Source organism: Rhamphochromis sp. 'chilingali', assembly GCF_963969265.1.
Source record: "Rhamphochromis sp. 'chilingali' genome assembly, chromosome: 5".
In the NCBI taxonomy this organism is placed as follows: domain Eukaryota; kingdom Metazoa; phylum Chordata; class Actinopteri; order Cichliformes; family Cichlidae; genus Rhamphochromis; species Rhamphochromis sp. 'chilingali'.
Genome location: NC_137932.1, coordinates 23828654 through 23844048, shown reverse-complemented (window position 1 = coordinate 23844048; position 15395 = coordinate 23828654). Strand labels below are relative to the sequence as shown.

The following is a 15395-nucleotide window of genomic DNA, read 5'->3' as shown; positions in this document are numbered from 1 at the left end:
AGTTTAGGTTTATAAAGTGGCACCTGAACAAACCAAAGAATATCATCATGTTTGCACAAAACAAGCAAAGCATATCAGTTCAAACATAGCAACCGTCTAAATTAACAACACAGGCATTATTTTTTATGTGTCTGTAATATCTAATACACCACCTGTTTTTGAAGATTTACTTGCGTTGTAGGGGAGACCGGGGATAGTTGTAACATTTTTGACATTTCTGTCTGTAAATTGGAGCTCTTTTATGGTAGTGGATTCAAAATGTAATGCAAAGTATTTACATGTCTCGGCTATTAAATAGTGCAGCTATTTTCTCTGCAGCACAATTACCCATTGCATGGTATGGCCTCAAACACAAAGAGTGAAATGTTACAATTAACCCCATAGTCTGGGTTAGTTGTAACATATCCTGGGGTGAAATGTAACACAATGAAATAAGGGTACTAACAAAACATTAACATGTAATCTTTGTTTATTCAACACATGAATGCACTTAGTTGTTCACCAGCATCGCAATTCCATTACTTTTTATCATGGCTTACCTTGGTGTGGTTTGCAAAGTGCTTCAGAAAGATGAGGAAATCTGTTTCTTGCACCCATCCTGATTTATTTCCACTACCAGTACTTCCTACTGGTCCATCTCTGACACAGTGGTCTGCATAAGGTATGTGTGGGAACACAAACAGTGGAGGAATTGTGTTGCCAATGGCATTAACCGCATATACAAAAGCGACCAGTGAACCTCTCTCTGCTGATGTCGTTGCCCCAACTTGTTTAATATAAGTTAAAGTAATAGTGTGGTAAGTTTTAACATCTGCGTTATTGTTACAACTAACCCAGACTGTTGCTGTTACAACTGACCCAGACTCCTATAGCCATGAACTAGCTAACATTACAGCCAACGGCTAAAACATTAGCACTAAAGACCTACACAGAATATATCCCCATAGACATACAAATAACATAATTTAGGTTTGATGAGTTTAACTGCAAAGCAGATAATGCTATTAGAAATTGAAATAAAGTAGAAAAACTTACTTTTTGGCATACAAATTACTTTTTTTCGTGTTAAATTGTCTGTGTTTGACAAAATGTGCTGATTTTTCACATGTGATAGCAGAACTGAGTTGGGCATGCACAGGATGAGTCACATCATTTGAAACTTAGCCCTGATTGGAGAAATTGGAAGTGTTACAACTGACCCACGTTACAACTATCCCCGGTCTCCCCTACTTAACAGGTTGATGGTGAACGTGCTGATTTTGGTGACCCTGAAAAGCAGTGCTGAGCTCAGAGCACCAACTTTATCTCACCAGGAACAAAGAGTCATCATAATTCTTTTTAGTTCTTTATCATTTTATAAATAATTTGTATTCTTCAGAAAGATCATGTTTACTTTCTCTTTCTTGTGCTTTGTGGCTTCTCAGTTCCTGCACAAATACATCATGAAACCTTTGGATACTGAACAAGACTGAAACACACTGTACAATGTGTAACTTCTAGAAAAATTAAATAATCTAGTGGAAAATGCTTCATCTTCTGCTGTGCTTCACAGTAAAATTTTAAATGTTTACAATGTGGAAGAGTTTACCCGTAGCCGATGTTAAAATGAGGTTGGTAAATGAAGTGGATAATTTTCTCCCTCTGCTTTTTTAGGGCAATTTTTGTTGCTCACAGTGAGATATGTATTTGTATTCTACAGTCAACTGGATAAAAAAATGGGGGCTTGGTGCTTTTTATGCTCCTTTTTCATGGTGAACAGTGATATTAGAAGTCTTTTTTCATTAATTATGCCCTGATCAGCTTTTCTGAAACCAAACTTTCTGAAATTTCCATCTCAGAGTTAAGACCTCAGGATCCTGCTTGTGCATATGTGTTGACAAGTGATCAACACATATGCACACATGGTCACTGAAAAACCATGTGTCTCTAATTTGAGTAAAACTAGGTGCAAGTCAAATTTTAAATAACTTAAAAAAAAAAACTTTTAAAAACGTAAACACATCATTGGCCAGCTAAATCGTTTTTTCCACCAATAACACAAATAAAATATAGTCAGATGCTTTTTGTGTCATTAAAGCATTTTCACTCCAACAAGCTTAAATGACATACATGTAAGGCAGAACCTGCATTTTTTCCTTGGACTTAATTTGCTGCAAACTACACTGCTGAACTAAACAGTCTATTTGAAGGCCATTTATTACTAAGAATAACCTTTAACTTTTTAAATAGATCAGATTTAAACGTTCAGAATTCCATCTATTCTCTTCTGCTCATCCAATTCAGGGTCACAGGGGCACCAGAAGCCTGTGCCAGCTGCAATAGGGCAAGAGGCCGGGTATACTCTAGAGAGGTCACCAGTCTGTCACAGGGCTAACACAGAGAGACAGACAACCATTCACACGTTTTTTTTCTTCTAAAAAAAGAGTCTATTAACTCATTCACTGCCATTGACGTCTATAGCCGTCAATTGCAGTGAATGAGTCAATGGGTTTAACTCATTCACTGCCAATGGCTGGCAGTGAATGAGTTAAACAACTGTTATAGCTGCTAAATTCATGGCCCAAAGGGCCAAAAGAGACAGGAGGGAGACAGTCAACAAAATCAGGTTTCTAGCTAAACTAATGGAAAAAAAACCAAAACTAGATTGTGATTAACTTGTAATTAAAATACACAAATAAAACAAAAAGGTAATACCCGTGGTGAGGGAGGAAGAGAAAGGGAACAAGATGTCAGCTGCAAACTTCCACGCTCTGACTTCTCTGGCTTTATATACGTGGACGAGTATTCTGCGACCAACAGAGCTGGTTAATGAGATGACAAGAAGACAATAAAAGGATGATGAATAAATCAGTGGCCCACATAACACCAGTAATCCCAAAGGATCACTGAAGCATTGCTCTGACCTATAGTGCCACTAGTGTGTTTTTTTTCTCTTCTTTTTAGATAATTTATTAATTAAATTTATCAAATGCATATGCATGCGTTTGGCGTATTGCATTTCCAGGGAAGAACTTTAATCTAATTTAATACAGAGAATAACAGAGTTCTCAGCATATTTTGCCTTTCCTTGTGTCTTATCCTGTATATGTATTTAATTGCAGCCCAGAGTTTGAAATAATGAGTATGTGCAAAGCTCACCTCAGGCACACAGCTCTGGATGTGACAACAGTTGTTCGTTCAACTTTTGGTACATGTGTTGATGAGGAGCAGCCAATCGGAAGAAAGCTTATAAAGGTATAAATGAAGACGTTTTCTGTCAGACAAAAGATAAAAAGGGGCTATACAAGGAGTAGGATTTATAATTTGGCCTTCTTGTCCTTCTTTTGTGGCATGTATTTTACAGACTTTTAGAAACTCTACCAGGTTAAATTAACCAAGACCTGTTTTTTCTTTTGTTTGTTTTACTTGCCCCTGGGCTTCTATTGAAAAGCCAGTTATACACCGCACTGTCCCCATAGCTGATTTAGCATCTACTGTGACATAAGATTGACCTTGTGGGTGAAACACTTCAGGTAACATGGTAAATGAATGGCAATGAGTATGTTGGGGTCCTGGGTCATTTTGACCTAGCACTCTCAGTTTTGTTGCGTTTCTGTATCATGCTAAGATCATTTGTCATTCTAAGGAGTTATTCTTTGTTGTTCGGTTTAGTTGATTGGATTTCCCCTTGTGTCTTTACCCCCTGTGTCTCCCTCTGTGTATTGGAGTTCTGGTGCCTTATTTTCCCTCCTTGTGTTTTATTCCATGTTTCCCCAGCCCATCATGTCTGTGCTCTCCCTCGTGCTCCTCAGTGTTCTCTCTCCCCCTCCAGTCTGCCTCTCTGTGTATTTCCTGTTTTACTTTGAAAGTCTGTGTCTTACGTTAGTGCATTCTGCTTTGCTTCCTTGTCTCTTTGTGCCCAATCAGTTCTAGCTGTGTTGCCACCTGTTCCTCATTCCCTCATGTTCCCGTCTGTGTATTCAGTGTGTGTCATCTTGTGCTCATTGCTGGTTCGTCTGTGTTGTTTCCCCAAGTCTCCCTGCGTCTCTGTTTAAAGGTTTCTGGTATGTTTTTGTTAGTTTTTCCAGTTTAGGTTATCTTAGTGTAGCCAGGTGGAAGGTCAGTATTATGGGACATGCCACTGGATGGCGCTGTTTCTTTTGGGGTACCTCTGAGAGCGCAAGAGATGATGATGGGGATCTACAGAGACTAGGGTTGCCAACTCCCTGAAAAATAAATAAGGGACACCTCGTGGCCAGGGCCGGGCGACCCAGTTGTCTTCACCCTTCCCAGTGTGGTGAATTTTCTAGCTCTTTTTTTGTGTGTGAAATTTTTTTTTTTTAACCATTTGACTTGAAGTTGATTTAAGCAGATGCATATTCTATTCTTTGTGATATGAACACATGTGAAACAAGTGATCATTTAGCCATTTATTTTTAGCTCAAAATGACAACATTAACACAATAAAACAGGTCTCTTTCTTAAACAGAAGCCTGTCATGCTTAACTTTTGAGAATATAAGTAAATCTTTCTTTAAAAGAACTCTGTCCTGCTTAACTTAAAATAATAGAAAATAATAGAAAGAAAAACATTCTTGTAACAGTGCACATTTAGTGCATTTAGTACAATTGGCTTCAGCTGAGGTATTATTTCAGCTTTTCTAATGCTAATCAGCTGCTCCTGTTTGTAAACCCGCTTGTTCCCATGATTATGCATCTTAACCCATCATTATTCACCTATGTATTACTTTTATGTATTAGTCATCTATTTGTTGTAATCATCTATCCTTGCAGTTGTTTATTACACAAAATAAATTATATTATCACACTTCTGGCCACATAGCGCTGATATTCACTGCACATGCCCATATTAACTTTTTCCAGCCAGGTGTTTTCCTTTTCCCATTCTTCCCTTTCTCTGAGGGGAACAAACATTGCTGCTCTAACGCTGGGCTCACACTGTGCGATTTTTGGCCCATTTTGAGCCGATTTTTGAGTGATCGGACCGATTTTGGCCTTCATCGTGCGTCGTGTAGTATACGTGGGGTAACGAGAAGTTATTAACACCTCACGACCAGCTCCCGATCATCAATCGCTCGTGAGGATCTCACCACAGCCGCTCACACTGCTCACGCGCAAACACATAAACGTCGGTGAAAAAGACGGCGCAGCTCGGCAGTGCAGCGTGTGATCTGGACACAAGCGATGGAGGCACAACTTGTAGAACTTTGGAAAGCTCATCCGAGCCTTTTCGATGTGGCATCACAAAATGATCACGACCACAACAACCGTGAAAATAGTTGGATTTACACTGCTGCTCAATCACAGCTGCCTGATCAATGTTTTTCATTAGCAATTTAGCAAAGTTGATGGTGGTGGTGTGCGTGTCTGTGTGAGTGAAAGACAGAGAGAGAGAGCGACAGATTTTCTGTTATAACCTTCATTTTATGGACGCACAGGGTGAGCTCTCAGGTCGCATCAGAGCATCGGGCGGTATAGTGTGAGACCTGCATCGTGACCTATGAACTTCTAACCCCTGCGAGTCAATCGTGCAGTTTGAGCAGGAGCTGAATATCGCGACTGAAAAAATCGCACAGTGTCTGCCCAGCTTTAGGTGTACTGTCGTCCGAGACGTGCACCGCAGTGTCGGCGTTTGTTTCCCTGTTGGCCATGCTTCTTGTTGTGGTCACCTGTTGTCTTCCGGTATTTTCTCCGCAAGCGACCTTTCCTCGACCAATGAGATGAGCGGTAATCTGAATTGTCATACTCGAATTGTCATAAGTGTGCTGTCAGCTCATTGGTCACAAAGCAGGAGAGAGGCTGGGAATTATGTTTTCAAACAAAGCGTTAATTCCATTAACATTTATAGACTACTTTTGATTCTCACTGTATTACGGGACAAAGTGCGTCCCTTATTAGCTCAATACGGGACGTGTACTTTTTTTTCTAAATACGGGATGATTCCGTATTTTAAGGGACGGTTGGCAACCCTAACAGAGACATTCACGGAAGTGCTAGCTTGCATTGGTGTAATGTGGGTGTGCAATGCCCACAATGTAATCACGACGGTTTTTCGCTGCGTGATCTGTTTGAAACGCAAAGTGTGGAACACTTCTGGAAGCACCAGAAGTGTCTGCAACCGACTTCAACCATTCATCTCAGAGGGATCTGTATTCCGTTTTTCTACTGGATTAATGCACTGTATGTATTTGAGTTCACACTTGTATTATAATATCTCCGTGGGTAAGAGGGAAAATGTACCTTTGTTAACTGTTTAATCTTGGCTCTGTCTTTCAGCAGGAGAAGCCACTACAATTATTTTTGCACTGCTGAGATTTTGTTTCTGGATGGGTTTATATCAGTCACACATTGACGCTAGACATCTTTGAGTTACAGATGCTGACAAAGTTGAGAAAATAACCTGCAGTAGCAGTGGGTTACCAGTGCACAAAGCTGTTACTGGATAAGAAATAAATGCATTTATTTTTACAACCTTTTTATTTCCAGCGCTTACTTTATCATTCAGATTAAAAGAACCCCAAAGATAATCTGTGTTCTGGGCTGGTTAATTTAGCCAGGCTACGTTCTGCACATGCTATCACCACTGCTGTTTCTACCCTCACCATAAAAATGAATCTTGCATCAGAAGCAGAAGCCTGCATCTTGGGTCCTAATCAGTGTTGGTCAAGTTACTTGAAAAAAGTAATCAGATTACAATAATGCGTTATTTCTATCTCTGCTGTACTCTCCCTCCTTGCAAACAAAACAGTATGCGTTGGGTGGATGAGACAGGAAGTGTGCTGTGGGACAGAGATGTGAAGAACACTGGACGCACGTGTGTTTCTCTTCTGACTGTGAAGCTTCAGAGTGGCAACAAGAAAAGATACACCTGCCAGTTTGAAGATAACAATACTGTGAAGATAGAAGCTCACTACACACCTGTCCTCATAGGTAGGATAACATCAATAAGAAAAGTAAATTAAGATAAGATGGGATATAAGAGTGAGTCACTTTTAAAAAAGTGAATTACATACTTTTTAATGACTTTTGAAAGACTTTTAATGCTGACTACTTTGAATCCTCTGACAGATTCCACCCCAAACAAGGCTTTCATCATCATTGGTGCTGTGATGCTGGTGCTGGTGGTTGCCGTCATCGCTGCTGTTTTCATCAAATACAGGAGGCGTGCTAAAGTGACAGAGGGTTAGTAATTATAGTACATATAAATGTGGTCATTCTTGGGTCATCTACTTATCATCTAGTTCATCTAATATTATTATTACTATTATATATTATTACAAGAGCTCTATCCCATTTTGAGCAATCTGCAATAATTGCAGCTTAATGTTAACTTGTGAAAATGCTACATTTTCACTGCGGTTACTTCAGTCTAATATACTTTGCACTGGAAAATTGATTTAAGAAGCTCTACATTGTGATTATTGATTCTACTTTTTCTTCCAGACATTCAAAAACCCACCCAACCCAAACATGTAAGTATATTGATACACACTATATATGATATGTTTTCACATATAACAGAAATACCTTTGTTTAATATTAATATAACCTTTACAAATGAACTTTTTTCTTGCACATTATTGCCACTGATCACTCGGAAAATTGCAACATGCTGACCGTGCCACAGTATATGATGACAATGTGTTCTTCCCTTTTCTTGTTTAGAATGAGGAAATACTTCAAGGAGTCTTGGGCCAGCTGATCTCGGTAAATAGTTCATGTATCTATAATAAATATAGTAATGAACATAGTAATAAATTAAATTATTATTTATATAATTCATTGGCTTAATTTGCTGTCTAAAGTATTCCAGTTAAACCTGGATTCATCAGATTACTGTGTATGCTGAACCCGAATACGGTATTCGGAGAGGCACAAATAACGTGTTTTTTTACGAATACTTATTTCGAACAAATACTTTAAAAATATATTTGTATTCGGGAACAAGAAAAACTTTATATCAAAAAGCTGAGTTTCCTTATGAAACCGCTGTGCATGACTGGATGAGTGAGTGACGTGTGAAAGAGGTGACTGACACAGGCTGCTCCACACAACTACAGAGACAGTTCGGCTGAGCGAAAAAAGACTGAACTGCATCACTATTCTTGTTGAATAGATTTTTTTGTACCTTAACTGGGTTCCGGACGCTGTTTATAACTTTCGCGAAGATCGGGAGACTATTCCATTACGCTGCATTACTGACGACTGCAGTCTTCGTTCTGTTTACATAGCTCTGTTAGCTCGGTCATTTACAAATAGGCTGTTGACAGAGTAACGTTAACGTTCGGTTAAAAGGTTAGAACAATGCTTGTGTAGTTGTGTCGAATTTTATGCATTTGTGGAAACATTTTACAATCAGTACTGTAGGTGAAACCAAAGCGATATGTAATGTGTGCAAAAGTCAAATCGACAGTGGCAGATATATCAAACATCTGTCAACATCTGCTATGCATAATCACATGCATTTAAAGCATCCTCTCTTGGTACTGTCTTCATTATATTAAATTATTAAAACCAGGACACTACATCCATCTGTTATTTAAAGTCTGTATGTATAGAGAGGGGAAAAAATACATACCTGTGACTAAGTGGACAGGTGCACTTTGCAGCAGTTTAAAGCTGGTTTGAGATGCAATGAGTAACTGAGGAACAACAATTACTTTTTTTTGGCACAATGGCATAATAACCTCAGCCTGCTTGTAATTCCTCTTCTCTGACTTCACTGGTTTTAGTGGACGTTTTAAAAGGGTTTTTTGGTTAGTTTCACCCTTTTATACAGAATTTTACTAAAATAAGAGTAAAGCCAAAATCAAGTCTTTATTTGAAAGTTAACATTTAGTTTTTGAGACTATGTTTGATCATCATGTGTCTGAAATAGAACCTAAAGTAGTTTTCATTCATGTCTTTGCTTTTTGAACCACTGTGTTTGCTTTCAGGATGAGCCAGAGAGCAGCATCACCTATGCTACTATTGACCACACTGATCAAAATGCCTCACTGAGGAAAACTGTAACTATTGTTTTTTTGTTTTTTACTTATATTCCATTTTAAAATTACTTTTGGGCTATATAACAGTTGTAGATTCATGTTTTATTCATTAACCCATTTGATTTGAATCAGTGAATTTTTTGAGAAACACAAAAAGCAAAAAAAAAAAAAAAAAAAAAATCTACTCTCTAGTGTCTGTGAAGGTTCTCAGTCATCCAGGTCATCTTTGCAAGCTCCTTTGACTCTACTCTCTAGTGTTTGTTATGGTCTGAATTATTTAAATCCTTTAATTTTCTGTTATACAGGTTAAAAAGGAGGAAGCGGTGACTTATTCTGCAGTGAAGACAAAGGTAGAAAGTGACCCCAGCGGCTTCTACAGTATCATCAGCTAAACTTACCAAAAATAAATCAGAGGAAATAAAACATCTCATAATGTCACTGCTTTTATTTAAGCTTGCTGTTGTCAGAGATAAACATAACCCTACATCTTTGTCAGCTTCAAATACATACAAACATGAAATATGGCAACATTACCGTAAAATACATGAGTTCATCCAACTAAAGAAGTAAAAAGTTGTTTTTGTATAATTGTGTGTGTGAGTGTTTTTGACATGTTATTTAATTTTTTAGTTTAAGTCATCCATAAATTAAATTGTTCTCCTCATGGTCCTGGGTATTTGACCTAGGTGTTTGAGCTTGGTTGACTTGTTCTTGATTTTTGCAGAATATTGAGTTTCCGATGTTCAGTGTAGAGTGCCTCTGTTACTTAAGTTCTAGTTCTTAGTTCCTGTTTAAATTAATTCCTTCTCCGTCTTTACTCGGGTTGTCCTCCTCAGCGTCCACAGTGTGTAGTCAGTCATGTCAGAATCATAGAACTATGAGGAGGAATAACAATTAGATGTCCAAATGGGGAAACAAGTCAACAAGTCCAGATTCAAAACAACTGATTTTATTTTTAGGTTAAGCTTAAGGTGCTGATAAAAATATATAGGAAAAAGAAAAAGGGGAGATGGCAGTCCCAAAATGGCAATAAACAAAGGAAACAGAAATAACAAACTATGCAAAGAAAAATTTTGCACTAGCAACAGTTCCTCACAACTGAACCACAACACAGTACTCAGCTGGGTAAATGATACTGATGTATATTTTAATTTTGGAAGACTGTCAGAGCAAATAAATCAAACAGCCTGTTAGCAGTGTCTTTCATTGAAAGCACTTGCGTGTAGTCTATTTGCAGACACGGATGTGAAGAAATCCAAACTCATGACAGAATGGGTGGCGTGTGATGGGCTCAAAGACAAAACAGCAGCAACATAAAGATAGAGAAATACCTCACAGTGTGTGCCTGCTGACAGGGAATGGTGCAGAATGGCTCTTTGGAAATTATTTCTGGTTTTTGTGCTTCAGTTTGAAGGTAAATCTGCTTTTTTTTCATGATGCTAGGCCAAAATAAAAGGTTGTTTTGTGTTTCTTCAGTTTGTCACCGTGGGTCTGCATTTGGGTCCTCTATCCTGCAATGCCATGACAGTTTATGTTAAATTTCTTTGAATAATTTTGCAGAAATGATAAAGAGATGCCACTTTCATAAGCTTCAGTAACAGTTTTTAAAAAGTAGCCAGTATTTGGGAGAAAAAAAAGAATAGTAATAATGACTGAGTTATATTTGGAGTGATTCTCAATTTTATGTAGAATTTATTTTTAATTAGTCTTGATTTTGGATTACATGAGATGTACAGTAAAGTTAGATATCATTGAAAGTTATTCATATAAGAACTCATGCACTATGTATGCATGTTGCAAATGTTAAGGTCTACGTTCATTATTTGTTTAGTTGCATTTGCATTGTTGCCTCACAGCAAGAAAGTCCTGAGTTCAATTCCACCATCAGGCTGGGGTCTTTCTGTGTGGAGTTTGAATACTCTGGCTTCCTCCCACAGTCCATAGACATGCAGTTCGGTTAACTGGTCACTTTAAATTGCCCATAGGTGTGAATGGTTGTCTGTCTCTCTGTGTTAACCCTGATGGTGACCACTCCAGGGTGTACCCTGCCTCTCACCCTAAGACAGCTGGGATGGGCTCCTGCTATCCTGAAAAGGACGGGTGAGCGGGGAAGAGGATGGATGATGCGTGTCATTCATCACAGAAACTTTCCTTTCCTTTGCAGCAGGAATCAGTGGTGAACCATACTTTCTCTATCACAGACCAGGAAATTATGTCATTTTGCCCTGTGACAAGGCGCCTGATACGTGCTCCATGGTTACCTGGTTTTACAACAGAGAGCCATCTCAGACAACACAGGTGGTTTATCATGGAGATGTTAAGAACTCAACCCAAGCTGCCAGACTAAGTCTTCACAGTGACTGCTCTCTGTGCATCAACAACATCACTACTGAGGATGCTGGTGTTTACAACTGTCGGCCTGAGGGGACCACTGGCCAGGACACAACTGTCTATCTAAATATTTTGACTAGTGAGTACTTGAACATAAATGATTTGGGTCTTTGCAGAGTATCATGGTCATTAATATCCTTTTTAAAAAAAAAAAAAATCTCTGAGGCCCTTTCCCTCAAAAACAAATTTGTGCATGACACTCCGCACTAAGGATTAAACATCCATCATCCCCACAGGCTCTGTGAGGGATCCAGCCTTGATTTTAATCCATCATTAGGCATATTTGGAGTAACTGAATGAATCCATTTTGGTGGAGTCTGAGCTTTAACTCGATATGCCTATGCAATAAAAGGAGCAAGATTTTACAGTAACATCTGGATGAAAGTTACATATATTCAATGTGCAAAAGTACTTTTTCTACAGGACAATCACTCAGTAAACCTGTGACAGTAAGAAGAAATTACAGAACTTGCATTTAAATTCACATTCCACTTTTTTCTTAATGCTGAGGTAACTGTCGTCACTCATTTTCAGTTTCAGCATCTCCATCAAACCCCGACCTACAGATGAATGGAAACATCACATTAAAGTGCTCTTTGTTCAGACTCAGTAGCCTCCCTTGTGACGAGATAAGCATCCGCTGGGTGGATGACACAGGAACTGTGCTGCTTAATAAAGTCAGATACACTGGACGCACATGCATTTCACTTCTAACAGTGAAGCTTCACAGTGACCACAACAAACGATACACCTGCCAGATTGTTGAGGAAAACAATGTGAAGATGGAAACTCACTACACACCAGTCTTCATAGGTAGGTTATATATAACGATTAGATGATTTTTACCTATTAAACACTGATGAACAGAGTCCACAGATTCCATAGCTCATTACACACCTCTAGGTAGAATAAATAAGCTGGTTAATTCTACCTAATATGTGCAAGTCGCTGCTATAAATACATTTTTAAAAAGGCAAATTGCCTTAGATTTGAAAAGACAATAAGTTCTATCGGTGACGAGGGGAAAACCACCATGGTAACTTGTGGGTTGGAAATTAAAGTCTGGCCAGTTCAGGGTTCAAGGACACCACACTCAGGGTTGTCATAGGTCTTGTGGTAGTGGGCTCCATGCTCCGACCTGGGAGTGTAACTGTCAGTCTTTTCCCACCCAAGCCTGCTGCCTTCCATCAGGTTGGCCACCACCTAAAATTGTGATTCAAAGAAAAAGACAAAAAGACAGTAGAAGCCAGACCAGGTTAAAACGATAGTAGTGTTTTGGTCCACAGCTGAAACCAAGGTTTCAAAGCAGCTGCTTCTAAACTCTACAACGCTCTTCTTTTTACCTTCCAGGGTGTCCTAATTTTCAAACAATTTGTAACGTCATTGGCAGATCTTACCAACATACAGGACCAGGTCTGAATCAAACTCTAATTAATGTTTTGGTCTGGTGAATCCCTTGCTATAGGAGGTGATTAAAAAAAAGCATTTAAGACTTCTTTCCTTAGTATTTGAAGAATTCAAATAGCTTTTAACCTGTCCAGGATGAACCCCGCCTCTCACCCTATGGCAGCTAGGATTGGCTCAAACCCCTCCACAATGATGACTTGGATAAGGAAACAGATTGATAGAATAGCTCTAATAATCACATTCCAGTTAGGAACATTCAAGAAAAATTGACTGTTATAATGTACCTCTGGAGTACAGTGTAGTCTCCACTCTTACAGAAAATAAAGGCATACAATAACTTATATAGAAAAAAAACCCCAACCCAATGTTTAGGGAAATGGCCTCTTTTATTCCACAGTGCTGCATTTTGTAAAAATAACTTTGAGTCCTACTTTAGTTTCCAAATATTCAAACGCTGAAATGCATGAAGAAATACTGTGAACCATGTGCTTTGTGCAGACTTTAGAGAGTCCATGGACCAGTCTCCGCTGAGCTATGCCATGTGGCATCTTCGCATGGCAGCACTGATCCTAATGATTGTCATCACTATTTTAGTCATCAGATACACAGGTGAGCCAATTCAGATTACACATAATAACTATAATTACTGAAAGTATACGTTTGAATTAAATTGCTGCTCTTTTTTTAAGGAAACAGAAAGCTTCTTGAAGAGAGCAACGTGAGTTTAAAACGATCTTGTTTTAAATGTTATGTAGGATTTTTTCAATAAACAGTACACAGTAAGTGGCTCTGATAAGCAGATTTCATGTATACACAATTTGTCAGTGTGAACTGGCTAGTTTGAAACCTAGGAGGAACTAAAATAGCTTGTAAGACAGATGATGAGAAAGTTGGTTCACCGTGAGTTACCATTAATATAAAGCTGTTTTCACACCTGCATGGCAGTATTGAATTTTTCTAGGACTTACCTGATAAAGATGCATGTGAAAACATAAATGTCCTAAACAGTTAGACTGGACTTTAATCTTTAACCTGCCAGATCCTTGGTAACAATTATGTGAAGTATAATGAATCCTCAAGTTATTACTTCAGTGGCCACCCGAGTTTCCCTTAAACATCTGCTTGTGTGCTTTTTACAGGTCCATTATGTTGGTGACTGCGATGATGGCACAGTGATCTATGAAAATGTGGCAAGTCTGGCTGACTCTGAACTGCATTGAACTTCAGAGCACATACTTCAGCTCAACATTTTCTTAATCCGTTTGCAACTACTTAGATTCTCTTTAAGTCTTTTGTATATTAACAATAATGTAATGTACACCATCCAACTAAAAAAATAGACCTGTAACCAGGTTTAGTCTTTTTCGGTCAAATCTTACTTTCTACCTACTGAAACTGCAGTAATAGAGTGATGCTGCTTCTTGCTTATATAACTTTGGATTCCTGAAGATAAATAAAGCTGAAAACTGTGAATGGAGAAGAAATGCTCAGTGCATTAGCAGCCTTAGCCTGTAGCAGCATAACTAAAGGATAATTCAGAGTCATCTGAATCATCCCTATGAGATTTATCAAAAATGAAAATTAGGAGTCTAATCCTAAAGCAGTGATGGCGTCTGACTTCTGAAATCCCAACTGGCAGCACAGGAGAAGAGGCCAACAGCTAAAAGCGCTGCCTCACATTCTTCTTTTGGAAACTCTAAATGCTGAATCTCAAAAGGTTGATTCTGTTCACCTGGGAGAAACGTTTCGTCACTCATCACTCTCAGCTGAGACCTTATAAACAGTGCATTTGGACAATAACTGAAACCAGCCAACTAAATGAACAATGGGTTGTGAGGTCAGTTCCTTGATCATTAATATGCAAATTGTCATGACCATTGATCAACAACCACTGATCAAAGATCATTAATCAATATGCTATATGCTGAAAGCAAAAACACTTGGGTGCACCTCTCCATCATTGAACACAGCTTTTCTGGCAAGCCTCCAGTCTTCTTTGTCCTCCAGATGTATTTTAGCAATTGAGATATCATTCACAACAGATACTGAAACTGATCTCCATGTCACTGGTAGAACAAGGAGATGAAGCTGCGCAAATTAGAAAAAAACCCTAAAGATAGGATTGAATAATCCAAAAATGTACCTCCTTCTGAATCACATTTCTTTGATCCCCATGAATAAGGAGGTTGCTATCCCACTTTTACCATCGGCATGCTCTGCATTTAGAGGTAGCTTTGTCTAAGTGTGTCCAGTGTTGGGTGCTTTTTTGGTTGAGCCAATTTAATATAAGTTTGCTCTGATGATGTTATCTCAGGATGTTAGTGCAGGAGATGAGCCCTCATTTTTTTTTAGCATTCACAGATTATTTTTTAATTTATTTAATAAACTACCATATCCCTGTGTGAATACATAAAATAGCTACAAAAGATATTATAATACCATCAACCCCCCACCCCAAACTCTAGTACTCACAGGAATGGTCACATTTTTTTTCGAGATAACTGATTGGTCAGTAGGTAATGACATCATACTGTAAAGATTGACCCGACAGACTGTGATGCTGTTCACTTGAGGAGTGTTTATTGAAGCACCACACATGTGGCTTTATGTT

General features: G+C 38.5%; 1 protein-coding gene across 1 annotated transcript; it reads left to right on the top strand.

Moving 5' to 3' along the window:
* The first annotated feature begins 5162 nt into the window (after positions 1-5162).
* On the top strand, positions 5163-9568 carry LOC308397496 (uncharacterized protein). Its single transcript, XM_080883426.1, has 7 exons — positions 5163-6179; positions 6748-6929; positions 7068-7181; positions 7443-7471; positions 7665-7706; positions 8936-9007; positions 9292-9568. Exons 2-7 carry the CDS (start codon positions 6749-6751, stop codon positions 9376-9378), a joined length of 525 nt encoding a protein of 174 aa, XP_080739552.1. The 5' UTR covers positions 5163-6179; position 6748; the 3' UTR covers positions 9379-9568.
* The last annotated feature ends 5827 nt before the right edge of the window (positions 9569-15395 follow it).